We start from the raw sequence: 16,239 nt of genomic DNA on the forward strand, positions 1-16,239 counted from the left end.
AAGCGCTATCTCCCATCATAATTGCTGGTGATGCCTGCGGTGTAAACCCAAAGTCGTGGAAAATAGGACTCCGATCCTAAGTATCTTAAGAAACATTCCCCGCATGATATAACATAGAAAAAACGGAACTATTTTACAACCGACTCCCCAACAAAACCCTTGCAGTACAAAGTATTTCTTGCAATGATGCTTCTAGAGGTAGGTATTGCGCCTTGACGATAGTGTAGGATGTACGATACAATGATACTCAGCGTGAATTGCCCGGATGGACATATTTATTCTCTGTTGCAGTTACAAGTAATAGTCACGATCACAATGTACTATTCACAAGGGTGAACTATTTGCTTCAGTGGTCGGAGACGCTCTCTTCCGTCACCCAGGTGGCCGAGCATCCCCTGATGGCCGCTGGAAGAACTCGCAGAACAACCGACTCTCGTTTAGCGCCATGTCGTATGCATTCGGCACTGCCACAGATGGCATATGCGAAGAGCTGATGCTGCGCTTTTAGTTTATTTAATTTAAAAAATTCTGCATTCTCTTTTTCATGTTTTTCACTCATTATTGAGAATGTTAAATCAATTAATTCATACTCGTAAGTTTTATACAGTTTTATCAGTTAATTTTTGAATTTTCAGTGGAAAATACCAAAATAATGGAATGATTACGTAAATGCACAAATTAAGTACATAGAAAAATGGCTTCGTCGGTGGTGCATTGGCATAATGATTGACAAAGCAATACTTTGCATGATTTTTATTCAGTGCGGTACTTATAAATTGTTGTTTAAGTAAGGAAATTTAGCGACGCAAAAAAAAACATCGCCTTTCGTCTGGATTTATGCTTACATTTATCGGATAGAAATTTCTCTGTCGCCGCACCACTCCTGTTCCTGTATAATTGTTCGCAATAGGTATTATTTGCTCCACCTCCGGTAAAGCGACAATTCGCTATAGCGATTGGTAATTGGAGCACCGTGGGGTCTCGTTTTATCGAGGTTACACTGTATATTGAAGCTGTACATTTCCAGCATTAGTAGAGAAAGGGTTAGTTAATCTAATTGGTTGAAAGAAATAAATTCTGGCTAAATAAAAAATACTCTAAAATCAGTTCTCAATGACAGAGTATATATTAAACTATGATTAAAAAACTGGCAAATATATTACGAAGAGACAACAAAAAATAAAAAGATTCATGTACATTCTCAATTCATAACAAAAAATTTAAGCAATAATGATGTTACTGCATGCTACTTTAACTGATCCAAAAAAGTACCAACCTTAGTGCAGGTGCACTACGAAGAATAACATCGACAGCTTGTATTTGCCTTTGAGGCATTTCAGTTGATTTCCCTGCTGTCATATAATCTTGAAGACTTGACATATTAATTCGAGCAGCAAATTTGATATTGACTTTAAATTCCAGATCCTGGGCTCTTTCAGCATCACGGATGGTGACAGTGGTAGACATCTTTTAAAGAAACAAAAAAATAAAAAATTATGACAGTACAACATACAACTAAAATAGTACAGGAGAGATCTGCTATAATGAGTACAGCCTAGAATGAAGGTAGCACTGCAGTTAATGATTTTTTTTAGTTGGTAGGTCCAGCATGGGGAAAATTCAGATACATCTCACCACGGTACGGGATACTTGGGGCGAACAAATGAGAAATAATCATTGCCTCTACGAGTTATTGATACCATCATTCAGTGGCATGAGGGGAGGATGAGGGGATAGATCCCCAATGCCTCAGAAATATTTTTAAAAAATATTTAAAACTATTGTCTAGTCTTGATATATAATTTATTTATTCTTTATCCAGTTGCCCCAAAAAAAGCATAAGTTTGGCCTTTTACGACGGGGAAAAGGCAACAATTAACAATGAACGATCATAAAAACCCATGTCCAGGTCAGGGGCTACCTACCTAGGCGGGACTCCAACCCGCAACCTTCAGTTTGACAGTGGAGGACTGTACCCCAACGCCATCTGCATCTGCTTAAAGTTAAATATCATTTATTTACATCATTACAGTAAGTAATTTTTGTTTTAATTCCCCCCCTTCCTCCCCAGGGGCGGAATTCTGTACACCGTACCGACGATTGTCGGTGTCGGTAAGCCGGTCCTACCGATAAGTCTCGGTACGAGCGATTCAGGAGACACGTTTTACCGACGATTGTCGTTATCCTACCGACAGTTGTCGGTAAACGCGTCGGTACATACCGACGATTTCAAAACGCTCGGTAGGACCTACCGACAAATTTTTAGCATCATGGCGGACTTTTGTTTACACTTTTCGGCCTAAGCTGACGATTTTAAATCATAATCTACGACGCTAGATCCGTGGAAGCGCTCTAATTGTATGTTATTTATAATAAAAATGATTGATTAAACACTTGAAACGTAAAATTTACATAGTGGGAGCAGTATTTAACTTTACCAATGTTACACGTATATTACATTATGCGTTCCAATAGCGTAAGGTATTTTACATTATAAATATTCCGTAATTTTAAGTATGTAACGTATTGCTTTGCTTTTAAATTACTCACAACAAGACACGATAGGTATCTATTGTTGATTCGTAAAGTTTGGATCCGAAATTAATTTATGTTTTCAATAAAAACGAATGCTTATTGATGCACTTTCAATGAAATATATACGTGGACATTTCGTTCACTTTCATATTAACTTCAATACCCTATGTGAGCATCTGAGAATGGGATTTATAATGAAAATAACTCTCCTACCTTCGTAAGTACTCTTGAGAGCATCAGACAGCAACGACGAAATAGAAAAAGCATATTGCTACTATATTTTAGAAGAATATAAATGGCATCACTTAACTCCTCTCACTCTTTGACGTCGTTACCGGTGCACAAAACTTCCCGTAAAATTAATGCTGAATTTACTTTACCATACTAACCATACACCGTACGGGACTTCAAGATAGATTTTCATTATTACTATAAGAGCACTGAGTAGGTACGTACCGTGTATTCCATCGGTAGAAAGGGGCAAATAAAAAGAATGATTGCACGAAACAAGGAAACATTTAATGAATTATTCATCATAAAACTACAAAAATTTCATTTCAACACGAGAAAACCTTCATACTTTCAACGGTATATCACAAATTAACACTGATCAAGCATATTTAGTCAAAGTCATATCAACGCTAAGTTTGAAATAACACAAATGGTATCAAAATGCAAAAGTTAACACTTCCAAATAGATAGCGTAAAGTATGTCACTCAAGTTCACAATCACAACACTTGACGCGATGATACTGATGATACCTTCCGTGACATCCGCGGAATCTCGGTATTTTTCTCAACGAATGTATTTTAAATAGCTCAAAATGTGAATTCAAGCGACAAAAATGTTTTCTAATGAAATAATTACCCTTGTGGTAGCATCGGACTCACAGCGAACAATGAGGCAAACGATGTAAACAAACCGTGGCTGAAGATGAAGAGTACATTGTTACAATACTAATAAAAATAATTTCGTCACTGCTAATCCCAAGAATACAATTATAATAAGCGTAGGTGAACAATTATATAGCAGACAAAGTCCTCTTCAAGACAATTATACTTGAAAATTCCAATACATTGAGCACCAAATGTTGCCGGTGTTCTTCTATCAACGACCGTTGAATCCTTGAATAAAAAGGCTTTTTTACTTGGGCTAGAAAAAATCCTATGGTAAATACGGCAAAATCTCGGAATACAAGCCACATCGCACCAACGGGAGTAAGAAATTGTGTTCGCAGAGTGAATAAACATCGTAAATATCTCACAAAGCAGTGATCAACTCTTTTTAACTTCTTCGCGGGCTGACGAATAACAGATGGCGTTTTCGGAGCCTCATTTGTTTAATGCAAACAAAGGGGAAATATGATTGGTCGAGGCGCCTAGCCTCGCGTGCGGGTGCCACTTTCGTACCGACAAAAGCATTACGTCACGAATTTGTCGGTTGCACCGACAATCTGTCGGTAGCGGCGTTTTGTGAATCACATTTCTATCGGTGCTACCGACGATCGTCGGTAGCTACCGACACCGACGATCGTCGGTATCCGTGTACAGAATTCCGCCCCAGGCCTCGCCATCATTCACTATACGTTTTAATCCCCTGAATGATTCAGGATGTCTCTTCGTACCCTCTTCCCCTGCAGAAGATTGAGCATTCTCCATAGACAGCCCAAAAATATTCCCTGCCAGTTAGGGATGCCCGAGTAGTACTTTTTGGTCTCGAGTCAATTTGAAAACTACTCGGGAGTATCGAGTCGAATATAGTAATTCCTGGACCAGGCAATAGAGCAATGCATGCTCCAACATACTCTCATTTTTCCGATCCCCATGTGAATTTTCTATTCTGAATGCTTAGCTTGACATAAAAAGGAAAATATTATGAGGAATCTTGATAGTAATTGTGTCAGAATTAGGAGATGAATGAAAATTAGTTTGTTAAACAGTTCCATGAACACAATCGAAATGAATTAACCTCTAGAATTATGCCCTCAATTTAATTAATATACAGGCGGTTCCCGACTTTCACACACAATGCGTTCGTGAAAACGTGTACAACAAGTCGAATATGCGAAAGTCGAACCATTGAGCTCCACACTAATAAGGGGTTATGTTCCAAAACAGCAAAATATGCATACTAAAACTTTATTTTCTGTACAGATTTTATTTTAATATTATGCAATATCATTGGTGAAGGTTAAAATGTCGTACAGGAATTAATGAGCACTCAAACGGAAAAACACTATTCGAAAGAAGCACTTTTATTTATTAATTTCATTGAAAGCTGTGTGATCTAGTAAACTTTTTTGAAAAATCTCTCCAATGATCGCAGACCTACAGTAAGTCGTTTTTTTCGTCCAACCCCTTGAAAAACGATAGATCGAGGTTTCACTGTATACCTTTTTATTTATACATTCATCAAGGGAAATAGAAGAAGAAACATACGTTTAATATGCTTTGCGCAATTCTAGTATTAGCGGTATCCGAATATTCGAGCAATAATTTAATATTCGAATTCGATATTAGAGTTCGAGAAATCTGCTATTCAACCCATCTCTAGTAGAGAGCAAAATGATCAAACAAATTTGGTACCATTAGGATGCTGGCATAAAAACTCACAAAAAAAGTCAGAGGTAAGTATGGCAATTACACCAGAGTATATATGTATAAACTGACCTCTGTGCCAAACTCTAAGGTCCCAGCACTGTATAAGTTCTTTCGTCCATCAAAAGCTGGATGCTTATTTGGGTAACACAACCTTTGCACTGCCTCCATTACAGGCCTGAAATGAAAGGTATAATAGAAACTACAATAGAACGCTGGATATACAACCCTCAGTTATACTGTGACCTCGCTGATACAATAATTTATACAACCACCTCAGTTATGAAACATATTTCTCCAGTCCCATGACACAAAGTACCTCACTTAAACGACTTATTAGAGAACTGCCCAATGGGAAAACTGCAACAGACACACTGATTTTAGTCACAAAAGCGGGTGTACGTACACAGATGCCAATTAAGAATAATAAGTAATAAGTATCTAATGATACTGTTAATTAGATATTAATTATTACAGTAAATGATCGTTAATATTGAATCATAAACTAAGAAATATCAATCTCCTACTGAAGGTTTTCTATAATATTGTGTACGTTATGTTTTCTGTCAACCCACAGATGTAACAGCCAAATCAGCTCTAAAAAAAGCCTCCCTTGGAGACCCTCAGAAGCCCTCGGGGAATAACTTGCAGATAATAAGAAACACATCTTGGCTCTCCGCAGAAAGTTTCATGAAAGAGGTTCTAATGCAAATGAAAGAATGGCAACACATGTATTTTCAATATTTACGCCCACTGCTTCTACCGCAGTGCCAAATTTTCTTCAATATATTGATACACTCACAAATTCAAGTGAGCTATACAGTAAACTCTCAATAATACGAAGCAGGATATTAAAGAATTTTTGATATTGCATAGTGAAATTGTGGTCCCAGTGAAAGGCCAACAGTAAATGCATAGTGCTATTCAATAATACAAAGTTTTGAAAATAAAAAATGTTTTGAAGTTACGGACAACGGGCTCAGTCCGCAGGAGCAAATGGAATTTGTTTATACGAATTACAGCGAAAAATTGGATAACTGTCCAATGGGAAGAATGCAACAGGCACACCGATTTTAGTCACAAAAGTGGGTGTACGTACACAGATGCCAATTGAGAATAATAAGTAATCTCGTTATCCCACTTGCACTGGCTTCTTCCACACAGGCTTGATAAACCACTGCAATTAAAGTGAAAGCTCAACAGCTCCACATGGTTTATTTGACAGGCTTTAATAATATCACATAACAATCGCTTATAATTAAATTATTGATTAATTTACACTACCATTTAAGGCAGTCTGCCATGGAACACTACCTGACCACTTCATCCCAGTCTGAACAATTTACAACACCTAACTATCATCTTCAACCCTTTGTGGGGTGTTTGGGCAATCCAAAAAAAGAAATTAAAATTTTTTTTAACACTTCATTGGAAATAAAGGAGTAAAACTATTATAATTATAATAGTGAACCTGAGAAAGTTTTACTGCTGTATTCCCTATATGGAAAGGTTTCACATAGTCAGGCCTGAAGATATCAGTTATATTCAACACTTAAATTTTTAAATTTATGATGACTATCTTTTATGTTACTATTTTGTACTCGAGACCCGTACACATAAGTTGAAATGGGAGGGAACTGAATCAGTTTTATGGCAATTGATCAAGGAAAGGCGGAAAACTGACTGATTGAAAATTTTCCCATGCTCTTTTTGTTTGTCTCATTGGGCAGATCCCTCCATTGCTTTGGAGAATTAGTGAACTCTTGGGGCTTAAGAAAAAACAAGAGGTGGAATCACTCCTGCGGACATACCCCCTATGAAAAAATTGTAAAAACCTGTTTCAAAATTGCCATGGCAACGTATAAGCATTAGCATGCCCTCCCTCTCTGTTCACGCAACGATACCTGCTACCTGCCTCGCGAATTCTGTAATATGGAAGTACACTAGTGTTTCAAACGCACCAAACACATTTTTTTAAATTAGAGTTCAGAGTAACAAAATGTCGTAAAACCACAGTTTAAATCCTATTAGTGTATACATGATTTGAGATAACTGTAAAAAAATATGGAAAAATTCAAAGGCTGCTAAAACGGGTGTCCATGTTGAATATTGGCCGTGACGTCACAAGGCAGTAGCAGAAGGCAGCTTCTACGCCTTTTAGTTCTACCACTATTCTTGCATAGAAAAAAAACTGAATTTGAGGATATCCATTTTTTGCTGTCATAAATACCTTCAGAATATATATGTGGCCGCTTCTCTTTTGAGTACATGACTTCATCATTGTATAATATATTAATACTCGCTGCGCTGCACGTGGAAAATACTTTTCCAGCCTCTCCCCTGTTAGAAACTTACCCCCATTGCCGGTAGTGATGAACCATGTACTTCCACAGTCAGAGAGCATTCCAAAGGGGTGGGGTAAATAAGAGTGGGATGGGTGTTGCCTGGTTGAGGAAGTAGGGACAGGATAAAGAGAGGCACAGCGGGTGGGAGGAGGAGGGGAGGGTAAAGAGCCTTGCCTGAGGTTACGTTTGGGGGCCGTGTTTTTTACAACTCACTCAAGGTCATCACCGGGAAATGCTATGGAAGGGGAGAAATGCTAGTGGAGGGGGTTTTGGGATGCTTAAGTTGGGTTCAGGAAGATCAGCAAAGGGCTGTAGGAGAGAGTAAACAAAGGCTTTGGAAAGAAAGATCTCTCGGAATGGGGGAACGGGTAGGAGTGCTACAAGAAAGTTCATGGCTAGAGTTGGAAGTGCCCCTTCATTACGAGTAGCCTTCAAAATAAATTGGTGGTAAATAGAGCCCAATATTTTAGATACTCCTCACTTTCATCTTCGTCTTCATGGATGTCATGTATGTCCGGTGGTTCTACTCCACTGTTTGCTACTTAGACACTTGTTAGGCACCGACTGAAGCTCTTCGCACATTCTTTCATGAATTTAGTTCAAGCCCATACCGTACAATTCAGTGCTTCCAGGACGAAAGTCATCCAGTCAGACCCCCTCGTGGATAGATAGCAAGGTAATTTTGCGAAAACTTGATGCACAGAATCATTGAATCCCCATTACATTTGGCAATAGTGGAGCCATTTCGCCCTTACTATCGGCTCGTGTTAAGTACGTATTATATCATCCGTGATATCCTTACTACACCTCCCCACCTAGTCGTTGACAACCGCAGCATTTACGCGACCTTCCCCCCCCCCTCCCCCCCCGAAATGTAACTTTGTCTCTAAAATGAAAAATATTTATTCTAATATTGAGTGACTTAATTTACTTCCTTCCTCGTGTTTCCAAACTGGTGATTTGAAAAGTGGTGTCACAAGTTTGCACACTGAACGGCAAGAACGTCGAAATTTGAGCAATTTTTTGGACTTGGCAGCATTTCATTGGAATGGTTCAATTATGTACGGTTTAATTGAAAGTGTAAGAAATACCCCGTGTGACCTTCCTCACATGTCAAACTACCAAGTATTGTCGACGCGATGTTTACGAGTATGCATGTAAATAGGGAAATTGTGTCGGCAACAATATTTTTACTCCTACTTCTCCTCGATCCCTACCGTTAGTTTTTAGGCGAACCCTTTCCCTTCAAAGTTGCACTATCATTTAAGATTTCACACTTTGATGGACCACAGTCGGAAGCACTGATTTTTTTTGCTGTTTTCGCCGGAATAACTAGTTTTGTTGACAAATGTTATGCCGTAGTTCCTATAAACAAATGCAATTTGCTCCTGGGGACTGAGTCCGAGGTTCGTAATTTCAAAACATTTCATATTATCAAAACTTAATATTATCGAAAAGCACCATGTATTTACCATAGGCTTTTCGCTGGGACCACTATCTCACTTTGTATCATCGAAAACTTCGTAATATCCTGCTTCGTGTAATCGAGAGTTTACTGTACTATCAATTTACATAACGATGGAAAACCTAACTGTTTATGATAATAATCCGAATTCATACTTATTGAAAACACTAAATGTAACCTTACATTTAGTGTTTGCAATAAATATGAAATTTAACCATTATTCATAAAAAATAAGCACCCTAGATGCTGTAAAACACAGAAATTATAATTAACATTGAATCACTAGATTTCCATATTCACATACATACCTCATCAACTTTTTCGGCTTATCCGGTTGGATATCCACATCATAATGGATTATCTCCTTAATGTTGATCTTTAGCGGTAAATGATTGGTTTCAACGGTAAATCTACAAATTGCTTGTGTTCCTGTAGATTTCCTCAAAGGTATCTTGAAACCAGAATGCTTATCACCAAGTTTCTGTAAGGCTGCAGAAACAGACTCCTGTCTTTTCTCAGCTATTTGCATTTTTTCCAAACTCTCAGTCGGGATAGGAACACTTGAAGGTGGGCTTGGTTGTGATGGTGCTGGAGACCCTGGGGATCCTGAAAAAGGTGACTACATCAACTAAATACAACACGACTAAAGATGATGGCATTTAAATTAGGTCCAGCTCAATTGAAATGAAATCCTTTAAAGACAAGATTATTAAGATTTATTCCTAGCCTTAATAGAACCTTTAACATACTGTCATTTGCAAAAGTTATTCAACAATTTGTAACCATTGCTGTTTGGCATGTTTTTTGGGTTACATAATTTGGCGTTCACAAGGGAAGTAGAGCTATGTTTGATTGCGTTGTACTGCGTTTGACTGTGTGTGTCGTCAAGTATGAATGGATGTGTGTGTAGTACATTTCCCCTCTCCCTTACCCCCACGATTTTCCGGTCACTCCAAAATTTAGGGTTTTCCTGATCACGTGACTCTGTGTATGTGCTGAGGATCTAACCCCTTCCTCCTCCCAACCACCCACCGCCCAGCATGAGGCAACCAAAGAAATCGCCAGTTCTCCGTCCCTTCCTTCCCCCACCCCCCCCCCCCCCAAACAGGGAGAACGTGCTTCAGACCCCCCCCTCCAGTGGCGCCATGCCTCAAGAAACCGGCCTCTTCCCAACTTCCTCCCCACCCCCAGAAAACCAACCTTCTTCGAGGTATATAACCTGGAGAGCGATCAGCTCAACGAGAGACATCGTCATGCCACCGGAGGCTCTGCTGATTTGATGAAGCACCTTAGTAAGGAGTTGCCTGAGAGAGAGAGGATTTGGAGACGTCGGAGTTTGGACCAGAAAGGAGAGGACTGGCGAAACTTGGAAACAGCAGAAGGAATGGTAGATTTCCATTGCCAATGAGAAGACGGTCAACCCACTGAATGTTCTCTCAGCCCATGGTGTGCAGAAGGTGCAGAGACTGAGGAAGGAGCCATCCGAGGACAGCAGTGAACGAGAGAAGGAGAGAACCTGATAAGTAAAGTCACACTCCCAAATTACGCTCCCCCCCTTGAAGTAAAGAAGAATCTTAAGTCACAATCCCCGAATTACGTTCCCCCCCTCGAAGTAAAGAAGAATCTTAACTTAAAGCCCCATTGTCGTGATAGTGAAGAAATAAAAATTCCCCCCCCCCCCTTTTCAAGAATAAAAGAACCGAAGAGCCGGCACCCTCCCCCAAATTTTATGTTCGTTCATCGCATTACAATTTCTATCCCCTTTCCCCCCTTTTTGAATGAGTGCGTGTGGTTTAGCATTTAGGACAGTGTGTGTTATTTTTGATCAATAATTATGTTCGAAGTTCACACTTTTGTTTTTTGTAAATTCATTTTTTTGCCAAAGACTGATTGCAAAGTAAATTTAATGCTTTTTCTTTTAGTATAGTGTCACATCCTGTTGAATCAATCATTTTGGTTAATACCACTGGCTAGTTTCAAGTTCAAAGTAGAATATTTAAGTAAATGAAAGGTCGTAGCACTTTTCCACAAGAATTTTTAATGCGTACAACGCGTTTCGGCTCACTGAGCCATCATCTGGTACAAGACGCTTGAACACATGTGAAGATCCCTTTTATACCCTTGAGAGAGGAGAGTATTGGAGAAGGAGAGGATTTGACGTCTTTGAGGATGGGGGGGGGGGGGGGGGGGGGGGGTGGGAACGGGTGTACAGAGTATAGACAATGGGGAAAGATACAACTACGGGATGTGGAGAACCCACGTTGGAGGGAGGGTTTTGGTCATAACTGTAAAATGACGACACGTGCGGAAGACCATAGCAAAACAGGAGGAGGGGGTGTTGAGAAGAGTGAGGAAAAAAAAAAAAAAAAAAGGGGGGCTTAGGGTAAAAAGAGGCCGCGTGTCTTTTTTTTTACCCTAAGCCCCCCCCCCTTTTTTTTTTTTTTCACTCTTCTCAACACCCCCTCCTCCTGTTTTGCTATGGTCTTCCGCACGTGTCGTCATTTTACAGTTATGACCAAAACCCTCCCTCCAACGTGGGTTCTCCACATCCCGTAGTTGTATCTTTCCCCATTGTCTATACTCTGTACACCCGTTCCCACCCCCCCCCCCCATCCTCAAAGACGTCAAATCCTCTCCTTCTCCAATACTCTCCTCTCTCAAGGGTATAAAAGGGATCTTCACATCTGTTCAAGCGTCTTGTACCAGATGATGGCTCAGTGAGCCGAAACGCGTTGTACGCATTAAAAATTCTTGTGGAAAAGTGCTACGACCTTTCATTTACTTAAATATGTCTAACTTCCACCAATTGAAGCCTGAATCTGTTGAACTTATTCAAAGTAGAAAAGAATATTGGGTTATTTTATGTTTTATGTGTATCTTGCCTTGTGTTTTTATGCATTAAATGTTCTGTTGAATTCGTAATTAGTGTATTACCAGCCTTCGTTATTTCGTGCACACCAAATCCAAGTAGCAACAGGAACCCACCCCACACCCACTTGCCACTTTTTCGTAATTCCTCTTCCTTTCCCCCACTTCCCCTTCCCCCTCAACCCACGACCCGTCCAACTCAGATAATACCCCCTCCAAACGAACCCTCCCCTCCACCAGTCCTCACCCAGTTGAGGTGAGCATCACATAATTGGCGACCGAGCGTGGGGCATTGTCCGATTGGAAGGCGGCTGCCACGATTTTACTGTGAGGTTGAGTAGTAGTTACGAGTCGACCATGAATTTATTTAGTTGTAGATGACTAAATTCAACAGAGTTGGTGATTTTCTTTACACGTTATTCCGTTCACTACTGGTAGTTAATGACTAGAGATGGGTCGAATAGCGGATTTCTCGAACTTGAATATCGAATAGTAAATCATAGCTGGAATACTAGCGGTCCCGACATATAATTTTCCCGCATCCATCGTTTGACAAAAATGAGACGAAAAACATGCAATGTGTCATTTATGGCTAATACGACAGGCACATAGTTTGAATCTTCCCCACGAGATGAAACTACCATAGGAAGCTCAATGCCGTGGGATAGTTACATAAGCGCATTTCCCAGATCTGCTATCCCCCTCCAGTCAGCACTAGCCTCCCCGTGTAAGCTTTTCTTTCCTCCAAAATCAAACAAATGATTCCAGCTCGCGCATGGATTGTATTAGGAAGACCATATCTTCGAAAGAAAATATCAAGTTACACGAGAACAAAAGAAACCTTTTTTCATGCCTCCCCCTTCTCGCCCGCTGACCTTTTTCATCTTACCCCCTTCAAAGTTCCCCATTTCTGGAGGTCAACTGCAGCATGAGTCACCTAATAGCCCAAAAGGTGTCTAACAATGACTTTCAGCAATTGGTGTTGTTATTTTATTAGAGTGAAATATTAGTAATGCGCACATCATTTAAAAATGAAGAGACCAAATACCGCGTATTTATAACATTAATTAAGCATTTTAAGCAAGGAAATAGTTGGAAAAATGCTATGGAGACTTAAATCTCTGCCTCCACCCACGGTACACCCATGCCTCGCCTAGTGCAATGTCGATATAGTGCAAATTCGTTCCTCAGGAAAAAATCCCAACGCTGTGTAGCCTAATCAAATACTTTAACGCTCTCTTGATAAAATGTGACTTGCGCTAAGTAAACACGAAATTGCTATCATTTTATGCAAATTAATAGTATTGCTTGCATCAAATCTTCTTCTTTATTTATCTTCTTCATCCTAGCGTTTGTCCCGCGCTATTGCAGGGTCCGCTGTTCTGCTAAGTCTTCTTCACTTGGCTCAATCCAGGAGGTCTACTGGCGTGGCGTTGATGGTTATCATGTCTGCCTTAATTCTGTTGAGCCAGCACATCTTAGGTCGTCCTCGTGATCGGCATCCTTCAGGGCACAGGGCTTCCATCGGCACCTTGTCCGTAATTGTTGCAACTCCCATTCTTTTCCGGATGTCTTCATTCATGACGTGATCAAGGCGGGAGATGCCTAGGATCCATCGCAGCATCCTCATTTCGATAACATGCATAGCCTGTTCTTGTTTTTCTGTGGCTGGCCAACATTCTGTTCCATATAGGGCCACTGGGCAGACTACGGTCTTGTATACTTTGGCCTTGAATCGGTCGGGCATTCGACGGATGCACAATACGCCAGTCACTTGGTGCCACTTCAGCCAAGTTGCATTAATTCAAGCTCGTGTGTCGGCGGTTGTGCTTCCATCGTTGCTGATGACAGAGCCCAAATATTTGAACTTCTCGACCTTCTCTAGGTCCTCGCCGTCGATGCTGATTGCGCCAACGGTTTGAGGTCCACACTCCATCTACTCCATGTTCTTCTTTATTTATATATTGATCAAAATCCATTGTTGCGCAATGGCCAAAAGCATTACTTGCTATGCGGTCCAGATAGACAGCCTACCAAAGTCATTTATCTCGACTCCTTAAAAGAATGACATTAGTGAATTTAGATCAATAATAGGGTGGTTTCCTATTATTTTTTTATTGCCTAAATCAAGAGATTATTACTCCTGGAGTAGGTATTTCACGCTTTTAGATTTTTAAATGACGATATCTATTTTTCGCGATCAAATGAAAAGTGAAAAATTTTAAGCGCGCGAAAACGCGACGCGTAAGTAGGAATGAAGGGAAAAAGTCCGTACGACGCATTTCTGGTTCCCCCTCCCGCCTAGTAGGTGACCTTGATCGAGGCTCTGAGCGCTGATGGGACGCAGGATGCTAACGGGTAGCTGAGTACCTTCCTGTCTGGTAGCGCATGGCTTAAAAAAGGTTTATTAATACCTTATCAAGCGAAGAAAACTTTCCGACCTTAGCCAGTTTTAATAGGTGATTATTAAGACATGTTTCCCTGAGCTCTGTGACTCATGCATGCATTGGTAGCCTCTGACGATGCATAACTCCTATCCTCTCGTGTAGAAACTAGGTCCCTGTGACGTCACGTGGAGTGGAATCGCATGGGCGCCAATCTGGCCTTTTTCAAATGAGGATAAAATTTGACCCTTGCCATTCGTCTAAACCGGTATTTCAAAAACCAAATAATTTGTGTATTATGAATACACTAATGGTGGGTAACGAATCGCCATCAATGCCTTTTGTTTTCTTTGATGAAGGAAACTACCCTATTAAGCGTGGAGCTAGTTGAAATGAGATTTTTGTAAGCAATACTGTTTGAGATGTAATTTTTGCCATCAAAGGTTATTGGGCGAATTGACTTCAACGTAAAGGGTCTACGGCTCAAGCCTTCAAGGCCATCGGTATTCACGGGGGAGAAATGGAGCATTGCCCGAGTTCCATATGAATAGCGTCAACACGTAGAAGGGTCCGCTAGAGAGTCTCAAACACAGTGGCTTCATTCCCTCCCAGCAGTCGTAGGCCCTCTGCATCTCATGAATACAGTGCAGCAGTTGCCCAGCAGTAGAGAGATTTCGCAGTGAATATTTAATGATAATGGTGGGATCATTATGGACTACTTAGCTTTAAAAAAAAATCATGCCTTTTAATTTCGCAGGAATGGAGTTATGGGTGAAAATAAAAGTCACCATGAGTTGCACGCTGCGGCACTTTAGGGGTCACGCCAATATTTCAATTGCTCATATTTCATTAACAATTGACGATTGGAGGCTAAAATTGTGTACAATCTCTAATCATACCAGAATGTATGACCATGGCAAGTTTCATGAAAATCCGAGTCGGTGGGTGTCATTTGGTCAAAGTATAGGTTGATTTGACATGGAATGACCCCATTATGAACTTTCAACTTTTTTCTTAAGTAGTTTGATTCCCCTGCCAATCCCTCTCTGCCTAGCTTTCTTCCCCTCTGCCCTTTCCATACACCCCTTCCACTGCTCCCTACACACCCTCTAGTGCAGGGTAGCACCACGTTCTTCAGCAAGAGCTATAGTTCCCAGTATTTCTCCCAGAAGAAGCCCGGAGCCACATAATACTAATCAAATAGAATGCCAAGCGGAAATCAATATACTCACCTTCATGGGGAGAGACAAATCCACTTCCTCGCCCTCCTCCCCTGCTATCGCCTCGACCTCGTCCCCTCCCTTCCCCTCTCCCTCCTTGACCCCTTCCTCCTTGCATCTGAGGAACAGCTGCTGCTTCCATGGGAGCCATTCCAACTGGCGGGGATGGAGTTGATACTTCTCCCACTCTGGCTCCTCTCCCACCCTCTCCCCTCCCTCTCCCACCCTCCCCCCTTCCTCTTCCACCTTCTCCCCTGCCTCTTCCACCTTCTCCCCTGCCTCTTCCACCTTCTCCCCTGCCTCTTCCACCTTCTCCCCTGCCTCTTCCACCTTCTCCCCTGCCTCTTCCACCTTCTCCCCTACCCTGGCCCCCTTCGCCTCTACCCCTTCCTCCAGCCCCTCTGCCCCCCCTTCCTTGACCCCCAAAACCTTCGACTGGAGGAAAATCCATTCCTGGGGGACCGCCACCGGCATGCAAGCCAGGCGCAGCTGGACTCTGAGGTGATGGCTCTCCCACTGGGGCGGGGCCCGGTCCACGACCTTGCGGCATGGTCTTTGCCCCTCTTCCACCCCACGGGCCAGCCGGTTGCCCCCTCCCTGTAGCTGCTTCAAGTGGAGGAAAACCTGGTGGCACTGCTTGTGCCATGGGCTGTGGCACAGCTTGTGTCGGGGGCTCACGCACATGGCCACTACCTCCTGGTGCCTGGGGCTGTGGCACTTGTCCACTCTCTCCTGGTGCAGGAGGTGCATCTCCATCACCTGGTTTTCCTCCTCCTCCTCCTTTTCCCTTCTTATTTTTCTTTCCCATCACCTGAGAAATGAAA

The 16,239-nt window shown here is 41.4% G+C and overlaps 1 protein-coding gene across 1 annotated transcript in view; it reads right to left on the reverse strand.

Moving 5' to 3' along the window:
* Positions 1–15,590, reverse strand: part of LOC124160680 (protein argonaute-2-like) — a 60,787-nt gene extending 45,197 nt beyond the window's left edge. Inside the window, exons 1-4 of the mRNA XM_046536649.1 lie at positions 15,428–15,590; positions 9,252–9,549; positions 5,206–5,311; positions 1,277–1,467 (exon numbers count right to left, since the gene is read on the reverse strand). Of these exons, the coding sequence (XP_046392605.1) occupies positions 1,277–1,467; positions 5,206–5,311; positions 9,252–9,549; positions 15,428–15,566 (734 nt within the window). The 5' untranslated portion in view covers positions 15,567–15,590. The remainder of the gene's footprint in view (positions 1–1,276; positions 1,468–5,205; positions 5,312–9,251; positions 9,550–15,427) is intronic.
* Positions 15,591–16,239: the final 649 nt, after the last annotated feature.

This window comes from Ischnura elegans, chromosome 6, assembly GCF_921293095.1.
Source record: "Ischnura elegans chromosome 6, ioIscEleg1.1, whole genome shotgun sequence".
In the NCBI taxonomy this organism is placed as follows: Eukaryota; Metazoa; Arthropoda; class Insecta; order Odonata; family Coenagrionidae; genus Ischnura; species Ischnura elegans.